This window comes from Pinus tabuliformis, chromosome X (genome assembly GCF_031772625.1).
Source record: "Pinus tabuliformis cultivar Carrire ecotype Pingquan chromosome X, CPIR1, whole genome shotgun sequence".
In the NCBI taxonomy this organism is placed as follows: domain Eukaryota; kingdom Viridiplantae; phylum Streptophyta; class Pinopsida; order Pinales; family Pinaceae; genus Pinus; species Pinus tabuliformis.
The window spans coordinates 1,641,072,713-1,641,088,168 of NC_142308.1; the positions used below are offsets into that span (position 1 = coordinate 1,641,072,713).

Consider the following 15,456-nt stretch of genomic DNA (forward strand, 5'->3'; position numbering starts at 1 on the left):
TCTAAGGGATAAGCTACCATCGCCCGAGCTAGTTTATTTCCATTTCTATTACTAGGGATATTTCAGTATTTTACATTAATGAAATGAAGTATTATTTCTGCTGCATCTCTGTATTTATAGTTATATCTGTAATTTGTTGCATTCTTGTTTAAATTCGGATCACCTTCACTTTTAGCAGAATTGCTAATAACTTGAGCCCAAGTTTTGGAAACTTTTGTGGAATCTCCTTTCCTTTCTTCTCTTGCTTTCTCTTCATGGTTGCCTATTTGGGTAACCACTTTCCCTTTATCCTGGGATGGTTTCGCATTCACCAACTCTGTACTTTCCATTACAAATTTCTTTATGTTTTGCACATCCGCCTTCATGCGTTGCCATTCTGTCTTCCCTATCAGAAGAGCTTCCTATAGCAATGCCACTTGTTCTTTCAAAACTTTATTTCTTTCTGCTAAAGCTTTGTTTTCAGCGGTTATTATATCAATTTTATGCTCTCTTTCCTGCTCTTTAGCTTCTAAAACCTCCAACCTATGTTTTGCATTTAACAATTCTTTCACATAAAGATCAGATGACCAGGTGAGAGGTGTGGATGTAGGACTGTAGAAGGCAGAATCATCAATGACTTTTCCTGTGGGCTTGTTTTTGCCATATGCTTGTAGAGGGGACTTGTTTGAATGCTTATTGCGAAAAGCCCGAATACTTTCCCTTTGAGACCATCTTTTCCTTGTCTGCTCCCATTTTAGATAGGCTAACATTTGTTTTAAAATGCCCCGATACTGTTTGGCATTGACCCAAACCCAATTGCCAACTTTGGCGGATGAGGCAATTTTCACTTGTCCTAAATCATTTGTTTCCACAGGTTCTAATACAATACACCAAGATAACCTCCAAATGCAATACACCAAGATATAAAAGAATGTCCAACAAAAATTATAGTAGTCTTACTAACCACAATATTTTTGAATTACGTAAGAATTTTGGCAATAAAAGCTTCAACTAAATCAAAATTTTTATCGAAGGCATCAATGTGGAGAAACTCTTTCCTGTTTTGTGATTTATGAATTAAAATTAAATCTGTGATAACAAAATCCAAAGCAATTTGTAAAGATGCTACCGAACGCATAACTAATCAAACAATGATGTGCATACGGTGTTCCATAATCCTAAACAATATTAATAATACAAAACAATATTAATTGAAATATAATATATCTATTTATTACTGTATGTTTATATGCGGGCAGAACAATAATATTAAATCAACCAACGGAATCTTTGTTAAAATACCAAGGACGTCCACATGAAGATGTCTATGCACATACAATGCGGCCAAAGCATAGCAACATCTTTTTCCATGGACGAATTCATATAAATCATGATATTTTGGACAGAAATTGGCTGTGACAATATTGGTTTCCTCATGGCCCAACTAAAAATTTAAGCATAGTCATCTATTTCATATAGAGACTTCTCATCTGATTGATTCTCCTTTATTTCCATGAATCCAGATCGAGTTCAAATATAGTGTTGACAACATAGCAATAATTCAAATTGCTTTTCATAAAATAAGATTCATCTAGAGTCCAATTTAATAGAGGCAATGGATTATCACATCTGCCATCCTCAATCTATCACATTCAGAGTTGATGCTAGTATAGATTTGAAAGATCAACTAGGAGGTGTGAATACTATCATGTATGTGCTTAATGACAGTTGAATCATAGGACGTTGCACCTATTTTCTGTGACCTCCTTCCACAAGAAGCTTGTATTGGATCCTAATTGGAAAAAGAACACGAAATAGAGCATGCGAAGATGAAGGTAATTCATCAACAACGAACTAGTAGTGTGCTAATGATGCTTGAAGCTCCACCTACACTCATCATTGATTGAGTAGGTGAGAACAAAATGGGAATTATGTAGTTGATAAGAGAATGATATTCTTTTGACACAGAGATTGGTTACCACTGGAACATTGGAGGTTCAAGAAATATGTGTCAATCTGTAGAGCAATTCTTCAACATGGCAAAAAATTAGACTAAACAAAGGCACTTTTAGGCATGGACATTTCATACATACATTGGAGCTAAGTGTATAAGACAAAGCAACGCGAATGAACAAGGAGGGCAGAAGAAAACTGAGTAACCATGATTGAACAGATACATGATGATGTCAACAGTATTCAATCGTTGGCGACATCCACGGGGTCAAATTAGACATACCATTAGAGAGAAATGCCAGCTTCTCTAGACATGGATACCCTAGATTGAATCCATGGTATCTGATACATGAGACAACCCTGAGCGAACCGGAAATCGACAGAAGATCATATAATTTGGAAAGGAAAGCGTTTTACAACGTAAAAATGATATTAAAAAAGTGAAACTCTTATTTATGATAATAAAGAGACACACACTTTAATTTAAATCCTTGATCAGCCTTCTCTCTCCATAGATATCACAAAGATTAAAACACTCTTTAAGCGATGTGGTTTCAAATTTTCTTCTTATATTTCTGCAATAAATATTGAGTAGTTTTAGAAGCTCCTTTTTCATTTTTCTAATAAAGAGATAAAATTAGAATTTCGGTTTTTTATAAAAATAATCCTATGGTTGGTTTCACGTGTCCCAAAAAATGTGTATTATTATGTCGGAACTTTCACCAATCACTGATGCAGTACTAATAAGCGTAGCTTGCACAGATTAATTTACGTAAATGACGTGTGTGGCCTACCGAACCGAAAGACAACACCATTTCTGGTGCCATTTTATTGTCAAACAGACAAAACAGATATTTGTACCAAAACCCTGCACTGGGAACGGATTCCACCTGCCATGGAGGGAGCAGCTTCTCCAGTATGTCTACCGCAGAAGAAAGAGAATGATACACTACTGCATGTGGTTGAATTATTCCCAACTTTCTTTGATTACACCAATCTATCATCAATTATCTCCTCATATATGCTGTGCCAATGAAAAGGGATTAGAAAGGAACGAGGGTGGGGAAGTTGTCTTCTCAACTGTCCAACAACTTTGTGAGAGTTGACGAAAGGATAAATTTTCAGCCACAGCATGGATAATCATGATAAACAAGTGTAAGTACCTAATCCTGGGCTGCAGTAAGTGTCCTCATCATAAACTTTCGGATTGCGTTGATTACAGGTAGTGGATTCTCTAAGTGCACAGCATGACCAGAATCATCGACCTCCAGCACTGTGATCTGTTGTGTCTGATTAGTCCCTTCTTCTTCATGTTTTGGTTGGTCAACTGTGCCATTTTCAATAAAATCCATGAACTTCTACACTGAACTGATGTAATTCTCAAACAGTAGAGAAATGATTGGAACTTGCTAAGAGTCAAATTCTGCCATACCTTTACAGTTACACATTTGCTGAGCAATTTTCTTGAATTTGCTATCCTTCTTTCCTACAATTACAAGAAGGGGCCTTTCACAACGACTCAATTCATGCCATAGAGACCTGACACATTTCAGTGCAACATACATTACTGTTATGAAGTGTTAATGAATCACAACAGTCCAATTCAAATAAAAAATAGTTCTACCATCAAATAATTATGTGGAGCATTTTTTGATTTCCATCTCTCTGATTCCTTCCCTTAACAGTTCTTCTGTAATTGTTGGTCCCCTTTAATATTTGTATTGTATCTTTGCTACAGCAAATTGCTCATCAAAGGATTAGCAGGGGGGCAAAAAGATCTTACGGTTGGCGGCCAATGCTCAATGAGGTCAATGCCTTCGCTAGTTCTTTGATGTTGTCATGTTTGAAGCGTTCTTGTCTTACTTTTTCAAAATATGGGTGAAGCCTTAAGCTGTATGGCATCATTAAAAGCACAAGTATCATGAGTTGGCCTTTATATAATAGAAATATGCGACTTTGTGCTTGTATTGGGGATGTATAATAAAATATAATGTGCATATAAAGATGCAGATGTTGAGGGAAAAGGAGATATCCTTTTCAGGGAATAACTTACACACCTTTCCCATGTTTCTCTTTTATACCACATTTCAACAAAAGGATGTAAACCCCCACTAAGAAGTGATTCCGCCAAAGCATCATCTTGGGCAGACCTGGTCATTCTCATGTAAGGGTCTTGCAGTCCTGGACTTCCAGATATAAGTGCAGCAGCAGCAATCTTTGTAACAAAGAGAAAAATGTTCAGTTAGGGAAGAACATGGCATAGAATAATTCACGAGGTTTAATCGTTTAACAAGGAAATTCGATATACAATCGGACTGAAAAAGAACATAAGGAAAATCATCAGATACCTGCTTATTGAACTTCAAAGCCATGTACAATGCAATTCTTGCTCCCATTGAGTATCCAACAAGGACAACCTTTTCATGAGTAATTTGACATATAAGGCCACAAAGAACTTTTGCAAGGACTTCTATTGAAAAATCTATGCCTCCTATTTTATCCTGGTCATCAATTGCAAAAGGTATGTTTTGTGCATTTCCATTGTTTTGGATGGTAGAACTTTTCTGCACATGTGTTTTTCCATGTCCCGGAAGATCAATTGAAATACATCTTGCAGAGATGGATAAAGCTTGCATAAGGGGAAGCCAATCGTTGCCAGTGCCAAGGAAACCATGGAGGAAGAGTACTGTCTTGTCCTGGATATTGCCCTTCAGCCACCAGAACATTCAATTAAATTATACATTAGACATAGAGTAAGGATGCCATCTTCACAGAATTAGATTGTCATTATGTGGAGTTTGAAAATGTAGTGTCTATTTGTCTAGAAAATATTTTAATTTTGTACCAGAACTACCTCTATTTCTGTACAACCATGACATTAACAATGACCTGGTTTGTCCCTCCAAAGAATCAAAAGGAAAATAACTCACATTTTGGTTGTTTATCCCAGTGTCCATTACATGAAAAGAGAACCATGTCTCCTTGTAATTGACTGTAATTGTATACATGTTAATCTTAGCTTCAACACAGATCGGCTTGACAGTATCAGGATTAACTTCTATATTTTGAAGAATTGCTGTAGCATCATCGACATCCACTTCAATCCTGTCACATTTTGGATACACTTGGAATTGAAGTCTTTTTTTAATGACATCGTCACAAAGCCAACTATATGTTCCGAGACCATGGGAAACCACTGTAGTGTCTTGTTTACCACTTGTTCTAACTGCTTCCAAATTTTTGTTGTCAATATAATGAGCAAACTGAGCATAGGCAGCCAAACTAACACTGCTTTCAAATGCTGCACTGATCACAGCCATCATCCCATGTTTTTGTGCCCACTTGGCTACAAGTGCTGCACGTTCAAAACCACCTAACCGACTTGGTTTAATAACCTGAAAAGACAAAAGTCTGTCTATTCACAACAATAAAATCAACAGATATTATAGTGGATGCAAGAGACAAAATTGGATTTGTTGTTTCTGTTTGCCATGTTCTTAATGATGATAAAACTATCAGTTTCCTTACAGTGGCAACAACTTTAGGATGTGCAAAGATGGAAAGCCTGTCAAGGGATTGGTCTGCAATGTCAGCAACAGTCTCATCCAGTGCTATGAATAGATCGCTTTCCTTACAGAACCTTAAAATGTCTTCTGGAAACTTCACAGGTTCCTGCAAGAGAACAAGACACATAAATCAATGGAATCAGCCAATACAGGTAACACAAATAAAAAATCAACTCATTTTGTTCCCTAACAACAAAATACTACATTTATTATACAGGGATGATATAGTATGCATTGTGTGAATTATTGAAATATTTCCAACATATAGGGCAACATTATTCAGTTCACTAACATGCAGAGGCCATTCAGAGTTGTTGACTAAAATGTTTGAAGACAATTTGTGCACAACGTGAGATGATTATTCTGTTACAGGAGATAACTATATGTACAAAGATTTGGACATAACGACATAACTCCCAAAAGTATACTAAAATGTCTTAATATCTAATAAATTTGATTAATCCACGTGCTTTATTTACTAGCCTAAAGTTACATTAACTTTATAAATTGGATAACCCTACCTATGTTTACAAACTTAACATTGGTCAGTATTCTGTCAACAGTCTAATGGATATGTTGAGAACCTCCAAAACCCTGCTCTGCCACTTACTATGAAGTGCCCAAATTTAAATTTTTGTGTCCACTAAAAGTTGGGCCACTCTTCTAAACTGCAAGAAAATTAGATGAACACAGTACCAATATGATGATTATTAAGTACGTGCTTACTTAAAACATGAGTGAGTGCAGGTAACTTTACATATAGAAAACTGTATATGTAATACTCCTATCCATTGCATAGAGGAGCATTTTGTTAGGTATGTAACTATATTTACAAAATTAACATTGGTCATTATTGTGTCAACAGTCTAATTTATATGGTGAGTGGTTCCAAAACTCTGCTATGCCACTTGCTATAAAATGTCCAAATTTAAAATTCAAGAAAGGCAGATGCATAGGGTATCAAATTTCAATATGATGCAGTCTTAAGTGCAAACTTGCTTAAAGTATTATGAACTTTGCACTTTAAAAATGATAAGGGACCAATAATTACAGTCCACTTATAGGGGGGAACCTCCTTTTATAATGAATACAATGTATAAGACAAGATTTGATGATCCTAGGACTAAGTTTCCTTACTATATATAGAGGAGAGAAACTGTATAATTATAAGAAAATGGGTCCATGAAAGATTCTCGCCTACATAACAATACAACAAGAGAAATGTAATCACTAAATATCTATGGCTTAATAAGGGGTTTTAGGGTTAACATGACACTTACATAGGGATTAACATGCCCCGACCCTTCAAATAAGTGTTGTCCTCAACACTTGACTATCTATGGGTGCTTTTGCATGAACAACATATCTTCCCATGTCACCTCTTCCACTGGTAGGTTCTTCCATTTGATGAGGTAATTAGTAATTGCTTGATTCCTCAACTACTTAATCCTTGTTTCCACGATTGATTTTGGTTCTAATATGATTTTCCCTTCTTCATTAATCTCTACTAAGAGAGTTTGGACTTTGTAGTACATTTTCTTATTGAATGTGGCCAATTATGCTTTTACTTTTCTTTTCAGCTGCATCAACCTCAGGGGCATCATTCTAGGCCAGACCTAGTAGTGGGCAAGGGGAAGGGAAAAGCTAACCCTATGTGGTTCCAGTGTTGGAATGTGGACCAAGGTGGGAAAAATGATGAATGCGGTTATAATGAGTGGAAGGGGAGTAATACATATGGATGAGGCAGCGAGACCACACAACCAAAATTGGAGTTTCCCATGTAATATCATCCCTAAAGCCGAAGGGTCAGTAAAAGAGATCCCACAGGACTAGAATCCAAGGTTAACATCCAAAAGGGGTCTAGGGGACAAGAGCACAGACCTAGTCCATTCTTTCCGCCAAATCCCCCTATTAATCCATGCCCAGAAGTGTCCATGATAAGCAAACTACAATACTCAATTACCAAATGACAAGGCATACTTTAAGGTCCGGGAGGCCCACCTTCAAACATATGATCATGGTAGATGGGTGAGGGACCACATGGCTGGCTCAAGTGGCAAAGAAGTGGCACAACAAGCTAGTTGGTGGCTGCAAGGGGCTGTTGGCTGTCGATTGAGGAACATCTTGGAGAAAAAATTTCTCCTAGGGATATCACCCACAAAATGGTGGGTAATAGGGCTAGTAGGTGACCTATTAGGCTCTTCTTCAAGCAACTTTGATCCTATTCCTGCAACTTGAGAATTTCGACCTTGAACCAGTAAACCCTAGCCTTCCTTCTTCGAAAATGTGAGAGAGAAGTAGCCCAAAACCTTCCTTCTTCACTAGCCTTCTTGTGCCTCTCCTTTGCTTAGATGATGAAAAGTGAATGTTTGTCCAAAGGAGGTCGAGTTCTCTCCTTTATGTTGGCTTCTAAGGTGGACGTGGCTACTTAAAATAGGCCGACTTCTCAGCTGCTAGGCTGACTTGGTCTTGGAGGGTATTTTGACACTTTTAAATACAAAAATAATTCTTTTTACAAGTTACAATGTGCTCGATGGGGTCTTCAACATATGACAATGACTCTTTTGACTTCTTGACCTAGGACAAACCCTAGAAGCACTCAATGGGTGCTTGAACTCTAAAATAAAAGACATTGAACATGAAACCCATGCTCCAAAAATAACAATAATAATTTTTATTTCATTTTACAATATACAAGAATCAAAAGTACATTTCATATTTATGAAGACCGAACCTAGTTACACATTTTTCAACACTCCCTATAGGGAGGTATTCATAAATGGTACAAGGACATTCTCAATCTGAAGAGATCTCATACGAAGAGTTAGATTGGTAACCCATCTGTTTAGCATCATACCAACCAGCATTGTCACATAGCAAGGCCTTGACTAGTAGCTCTATCTCTCCACAAGATCAGAGCACAATGCTGGCAAGACGAACGATTTATAGACACAATCATCATTGTCTCTCAAGGCACATACCCCATCAGGGTGTTCACAGAGTATGTCCTTCCAGGACTGTTCTTATCTTGGATAGCCTATCCTCAAAGAATATCGGTCCTCTACGACTACTCTTATCTTGGATGCCCTACCTCATCCTTAAAGAGTATCAAGTCACTTTATTAAATAAAGAAAGGAAAAATGCTTTTAATTTTTATTGGAGGGAAAATGTAAATGAGTTATAAAAAGGGAAATGAGGGGACCTCTCCTCATTCTATCTATTACATTTTGAGAAAAAGAGCTCTTGGAGAGTTTTTGGAAGAGAAGCTTAGGGTTTGAGAAACCCTACCCGCCATAGTTAGTTTCGGTGTTGAAACTAGACAGCTAGTTGGTTCCGAGAGTGAAATTACTCAGATTTCACGATTGCGCTATCATGGAGTAAAAGATTTGCAGAAAATATTGAGGTAAAGAGGTTTTATCAGTTTATGTTATCTTCTGATATTGTGTTCATCATATTTATTGACATATTAGAGGAACCAATGAAGATTTCCAGCTTCAAGATCATTCCAGTGGATCAATTTAGTGAATGAAAGAGGATTTTAGTGACCAAGCTCCATATTGTTGAAAGGAATGAGTTCTGAAGGAGAAAGAGAGGTTGAATCTCATTGTGTGTAGCAGAGACGAGTTTGATGTTTGCTGGCCCTTCATCTTCAGTCAAGGGGTCGATTTTGCCATGGTCACATGCTGAAAGCTAAGTTGCAGGAAACGTGGACCTAGGGGTCGTTTCCTCCCGGGAAACGAAACGAAACCCGGAAACGCGTACCGTACGGCCTGGAAACGCGTACCGTACGGCCTGGAAACGCGTTTCCGGCCGTACTGCCACGTTTCCCGAAACAGAAACGTGGCAGTACGGCCGGAAACGCGTTTCCAGGCCGTACGAGCCACGTTTCCCCAAATTTATGTGTTGTTTTTTAATTTTTTTTTTTTAATTTGTTTTTAAATTTTTTTTAGGTTTCCGGGATGTTCTAGAAACCTATTCTAAAGTTATAAAAGAGCAGTTTGTCTCATTCTCTCATCACACTATTCAGCAAGTCGTTTCTCTTGGAGACTGGCAGTTGTTTCAGCTAGGGTGTTTTGAGCAGTGAGCAAAGTAGATTTCAGCAGCAGGAGAAAGAGATTTCAGCAGCAAGAGAAAGAGATTTCAGCAGGAGATTTCAGTAGCAGCAGATTTGGCTCAGCTACAACCATATTTCTCTTCTCTTTTCTGGCATTTCGGGGTAGTCTCAGCCACAGATAATTAATTTGGGTAAGCCACATTCATTTTTTTAGTTTTTTCTTACTATTTCTTCAATTTTTCTAGGGTTTAGGCAGCCAAAAATATGAAAAACGTTTTTTATTGATAGATTTGTTTTTTAAATTTATTTTTGCAACAGATTTGGCTCAGCTACAGCCATATTTCTCCTCTTTTCTGGCATTTTAGGGTAGATTCAGCCACAGAAAATTAATTTGGGTAAGCCACATTCATTTCTTAGTTTTTTTCTTACTATTTCTTTAATTTTTCTAGGGTTTATACAGCCAAAAATATGAAAAACGTTTTTATTATTTACAGATTTGTTTTTTTAATTTATTTTTGCAGCAATGGCTTCCAGCCAAAGTGCAGCTGCAAGTTCAATCCCTAGGGCCAACCCAAGGGCTGAATATTATCCTCTTTGGAGGCATGTGACGAAGCTTCAAAGATGTGGAGGTGGTGGCTCATGGGAATGACGATGCAATCTTTGCAATAATACGTACAAGGGCTCCTACCCAAGAGTGAAGGTGCATCTATTGCATGGAGGAGAACAGGGGATTTCAGGTTGCACAAAAACATCAGATCCGTTGGCAAGGAGGGCATATCAAAGAGAGCAAGATGAGGCGGATGGTACTAAGAGAAGGCATGATGAGCTTACTCAAGCTCCATCTAACATTGAGCCAAGGATTGTAGTTGAAGCAAGAAAGAGGAGAGCTGGTCACACTCAACAACATGAACAACCAGCACCCAAAAATACCAGAGGCCCAGGGGCATCCCCTTCAGTTCAGGATAGCAGAATTGCTAGATTGGTGAATGTGCAAGCAAGAGAAGAAACTGATTCTAGAGTGGCTAGGTGCATTTATGCATGTGGTATCCCATTCAATGTTGTTCGCTCTCCTTACTGGCAAGATATGATAAGGGCAGTTAACAAAGCTCCTCAAGGGTACAAGGGGCCCAACTATGAGAAAGTCAGAACCCAGCTTCTCAAAAATGAGAAGGACCTTGTGGAGGACATTTTAGCTCCAATTCGTTCTTCCTGGTAGCTCTGGGGTTACCATAGTCTCAGATGGTTGGATAGATATGAGGCGCAGACCATTGATAAATATCATTGCCACTTCCCCAAAAGGAGCAATGTTTATCAAGGCAGAAGACTGCTCAGGAGAGGTGAAAGATGCACAATACATTGCTGATGTTATTATAAAAGCTATTGAACAAATAGGGCCTAACAAGGTGGTGCAAGTTATTACGGATAATGCACCGGTTTGCAAAGCTGCAGGTTTAATTATTGAGGGGAGGTATGACCACATCTTTTGGACACCATGTATTGTCCATAATCTGAATCTGATCTTAGAGGAGATCGACAACAAAGTTTCTTGGATAAAGGAACTCATAGGGGAGGCAAGGGAGATTATCAAAGTCATCACCAACCACCAACAGTCTCAGGCCATATTTCGAGAGTACTCCAAATTGGAGTTGTTAAAAGTTGCTAAGACAAGATATGCCTCAAACTTCGTGATGTTGCGCCGCCTTGTTGAGGTTAAGCATGCATTAGTTTCTATGGTGGTGAGTCAACTTTGGATTGAGTGGAGACAAGCAGATTCAGAGCGGGGATCTATGGTGCGTAGATTGTGCCTTGATGAGGATTGGTGGAGCAAGGTAGATTTCTTGCTAAAGTTCACAACCCCTGCATTTGAGCTTCTCCGGAGTGCTGACGCTGACCAACCTTTCTTGGGAGAGGTATATGATGGCATGGATTCCATGGTTGAGAAAACTATGGAAATCATTTCGTAGGAGTCTCCACAACTTTTGTTTGTTGATGATCATTTTGCTGGTTTGATCAAGAAAATCATTGTTGATAGGTGGAACAATTTCAATACACCATTGCACACTTTAGCACATGCTTTGAACCCCAAATTTTATGATGAGGAGCTTATTGCTAAAAGCAATGGGAAGAGGAAGGCACCCCATAAGGATAGAGAGGTAGCTACTGGGGTGAAAAAAGCCCTTATGAGAATGTTTCCTTCTCATCTACATAGGGAGGTAAAGGAGGAATTTACCAGTTTTGCTGCAGGAATAGATGATTATGTAGATATATCAGCTTTGGAGGAGAGAAGCACCATGAATCCAGTTAGGTGGTGGATTTGTCATGGAGCAAATGGTGTACATTTGCAAAACCTTGCCATTCGTATTCTTTCACAAGTGGCAAGCTCTTCATCAGCAGAAAGGAGTTGGAGCACTTATGGTTTTATTCATTCTGTGAAGCGCAATAGGTTGGGCTCACAGAAAGCAGAGGATCTTGTTTATGTGCACTCCAACCTTCGCCTTGCATCTCGTAGGGGTCCAGAATACAATAGTGGTCCTTCTAAAGAATGGGATGTGGATGCAGAAAATCTTGATTTGGATCTCTCTCTTGCTGCCCTAAATATTGAGGCCGAATCTGATAGTGGAATTGGTGCATCATCTTCTTCAGCACTACCATCCACTGTTGAGCATTGTGCTGCTTCTATTTTTGATGAGGATTGTTATGATGAGGATTAGTCTTTTGTGACTTGTCTCTATAGTTCTTGCAGCCTTATAGTCTTTATTGTACTTGCAGCCTCATATACTAATATAAATAAAGGCTGATTTTGGATTTTCCTATATTTTTATTTTCATTATGTGATCATTCATGACTCATGAGTAAATGTGATGTAAATTTAATCTTAATGTTTAAATGTAATAAATTATAATCATATAATGTAAATGTATCATTCATGCTTTATGATTGCACATATATATAATAATAATTTTTAAATATTTTTAATATATATATATATATATAGATATATATATATATATATTATTATATTATTATATTATTATATTATTATATATTATTATATATATTCGCGTTTCCCCATTTATTATATATTATTATATATATTCGCGTTTCCCCATTTCCAAAATTTGGGGAGGTCGTGTTTCGTTTCGCTTCCCGTTTCGGAAACAAGTTTCCGTTTCCCCGTTTCGTGCAACTTAGGCTGAAAGAGACTCCCCTTGATGGCCATGGGTTTATTCAACTAAAGGTGTGAGTTCTGGGCCAAGAAACCACATGTTGGTGTGTTAGGTGTGATTCCCTGAAGTCCAAGCAGAGAAGAGATGGGTTAACAGACTTAAGGCCATACTCCAACAAGCTGTAGCAGACTAGAAGATGGTTGTATTACCAGTCTCTTCATTTCTATGCGTGGAGCTGAGCTTAAATGCAATTTGGACCTCTGTTCATGGGTTACTAAATGGACGAGTTGCTCTGAACTAGTCCCTGGAACGAGCTGCTATGTATTTTCTGAGTGCTGCTATGTATTCTCTGAGTTTGTATTTGCATATCAGATCTGAAGTTTACAGGTAAAACAAGGAATCACTGTAATTTTATTGCTAGAAGTCACTCCATTCTGCTGAAAATACATTGCTGGAGTTGATTGAAGATTTATGTTTTATATGGCTGCTAAATATACCAGGTTCTCTTGTTCTCATTGCTCACTGTGTATATTTTGGCAAGTTAATTAAATGGTTATTTATGCTCAAAATCCATTGTCAAGTAGCATTGTTTATATCTCTGAGTTCATAAATCAGTCAAAGTTATTGAGAAGCACTCTCATAGCATGTAATGAGCACTATGTATGTTATCTGAATTAAATAAATGGAAACGATATCTACAGCAGTGTGTCAACAAAGTGTTTGACATAAAACTTCATTGAAAACCTTATAAACTCCGAAAAATACAGTGGGTATTTTGGGTGTTTTCCAAGAGGGAATCTTACATCAGTGGTACCTGACAACCCAAGAAAAATTATGTCAAATCATTATATGACAGTTGAGGTCTAGTTAAGAATGTGATGTCAAGTAAAGCAAAGGTAAAGTCAAAGTTTAATCAAATCAATGTCAAAGTCAAGTTTAAGTCATGTCAAATCATGAGAATGGCGCATCAATTAAGTTTTCCAAGCCAGAGTCGTAGGTGTCTTGTTGGGTTTTGATTAACTCTGGAAAGAAACATTTTTTGTAAGCATGTAACTGTAGATGGATGAAGAAGATTGTAGATGTCTTGTAGGATGGAGGCGCCCCACCTACAAGAAACGATTTTTGATGGAGGTATTGCACAAAGAAGACTAATGAATAATGAAGAGACTGATTCCATGACAGAGCAACAACAGGAGGAGAAAGAAGACTCCATGATAGAAGAAGGCGAGAGAGAAAAGTGCAAGCAGGATACAGAAAGAAGATGATGTAGGAGGAATGAAGATGATGATAGAGAGAATGAACTCCTGGACTGGAGAAAGAAAAATGAATGAAGCAAAGTGCAGCAGTGAAAAAAAAGTGTCAAAAAAGCCAAGGACAAGGATGACATTTGATGCAGTAAAGGCTAGAGAAGAAAAAGAATGAAGCACCAGAAGAGAAGAAACCCGAAAAGAAGATGAGAGAAGCAAAAGAATCAAGCAGCAGAAGTAAAGCAGCCAAAACAGAAGACGAGAGGAGCAAAAGAAGAAAGGAATGATAAAGATATAGGTAGAAGAAGGACACGAAGCAAGGAAAATAATAGTACCGTGTGTTCAGAATTGAGATGATGCAGTGAATCCATGAAAACAACATCCCTTAAACGTTTAATGGTCCCTAATGTATTTGATATGGAAAGGAAAGGGCTAGAAAGGCCTAATAGAAATTAGATGTACCTAAGACAATGTAATGCCTGATGAGGCAAGTCTAACCCCGTTGAAGAGGCAGTAGTGCTAAATAATCACCTGTAATGAAGGGAGAAGTGGTGTTGAATAACCACTTGTGATTTTTGTGAAAGAGAATAAGGTTTGTGGTCATCTGAAACCACTTGATGTAAGTTGTATGTTTGCAGTAAGCTAAAACTACCTCATGTGATGTGGCAAGCAGAAGCCATGTGAAGTTTGTATGGCTACGGGTCATCCAAGAAAACCAAGGGTAAAGTTAAGGGTAATACAGAAACCCAGGTTGTTGATGATGTTGATGTCAGATGATGTAGGGGAAGTTGAATGTAAAGATATAAAGATATGTTGCTAAACCATGTAAGAGAAAAGGTTTCCTAAAGAACTAGCATATACAGCGGCTGACGACCCATCTATTTTGGTGGATGGTAACTTTTTTATATGGACTTCAACAAACACATTATTAATGTTTTTTCAAGTACAAGATGAAAGTTGAAGAAAATGATTATGAAAGCAAAAGATCAAAGATGAAAAGTGAAGAAGGTTGAAGATGAAGACAGGACCAGTTCAAAGCACAACTAAAGATAGCGAATTCGCAAGTACTTGTTAAGGGGAAGTATGGCGGAATAACTCCTACTTGTGAATTAGATTTAAATCTAAATTATGAAGTGAAATGTAATGATGAAGACCAAGTATAAAGTCTATGGGGAGGTTGGGAGATTTAGAGGAATGAGTGAAAATAGGGTTGGATATAGTGAGAGATTCATGGAAAGATCTGAGGAGATAGTTATGGTGGTGCTTTGAACAAATTTGTCAAATATAATGTATTTGTTATGGTCACCATCTTTATATATAGTGACCATTTTGTACAATACAATTACACATAGGAATATATTTATTTAATATATTTCTCCCTTTAGAGATTTCCTGTGTCCCTTGCTTTATTTATTGGCATTATAGCCAACAGAGAGTGCATTTACCACAATATTTTGTTTTCACTTTCTGTAGATAATTTTAAAGTCATT

The 15,456-nt window shown here is 37.6% G+C and overlaps 1 protein-coding gene across 5 annotated transcripts in view; it reads right to left on the reverse strand.

Moving 5' to 3' along the window:
- Window positions 1–2,409: 2,409 nt before the first annotated feature.
- PHYLLO (2-oxoglutarate decarboxylase/hydro-lyase/magnesium ion-binding protein) overlaps window positions 2,410–15,456 on the reverse strand; it is a 439,001-nt gene continuing 425,954 nt past the window's right edge. For all 5 annotated transcript variants that reach the window (XM_089447470.1, XM_089447471.1, XM_089447473.1 and 2 more), the window contains 8 exons: window positions 5,461–5,604; window positions 4,863–5,327; window positions 4,281–4,640; window positions 3,990–4,147; window positions 3,716–3,823; window positions 3,365–3,471; window positions 3,096–3,259; window positions 2,410–2,956 (listed from right to left, as the gene is read on the reverse strand). In XM_089447470.1, the coding sequence (XP_089303596.1) occupies window positions 3,096–3,259; window positions 3,365–3,471; window positions 3,716–3,823; window positions 3,990–4,147; window positions 4,281–4,640; window positions 4,863–5,327; window positions 5,461–5,604 (1,506 nt within the window). In that variant the 3' untranslated portion in view covers window positions 2,410–2,956. The remainder of the gene's footprint in view (window positions 2,957–3,095; window positions 3,260–3,364; window positions 3,472–3,715; window positions 3,824–3,989; window positions 4,148–4,280; window positions 4,641–4,862; window positions 5,328–5,460; window positions 5,605–15,456) is intronic.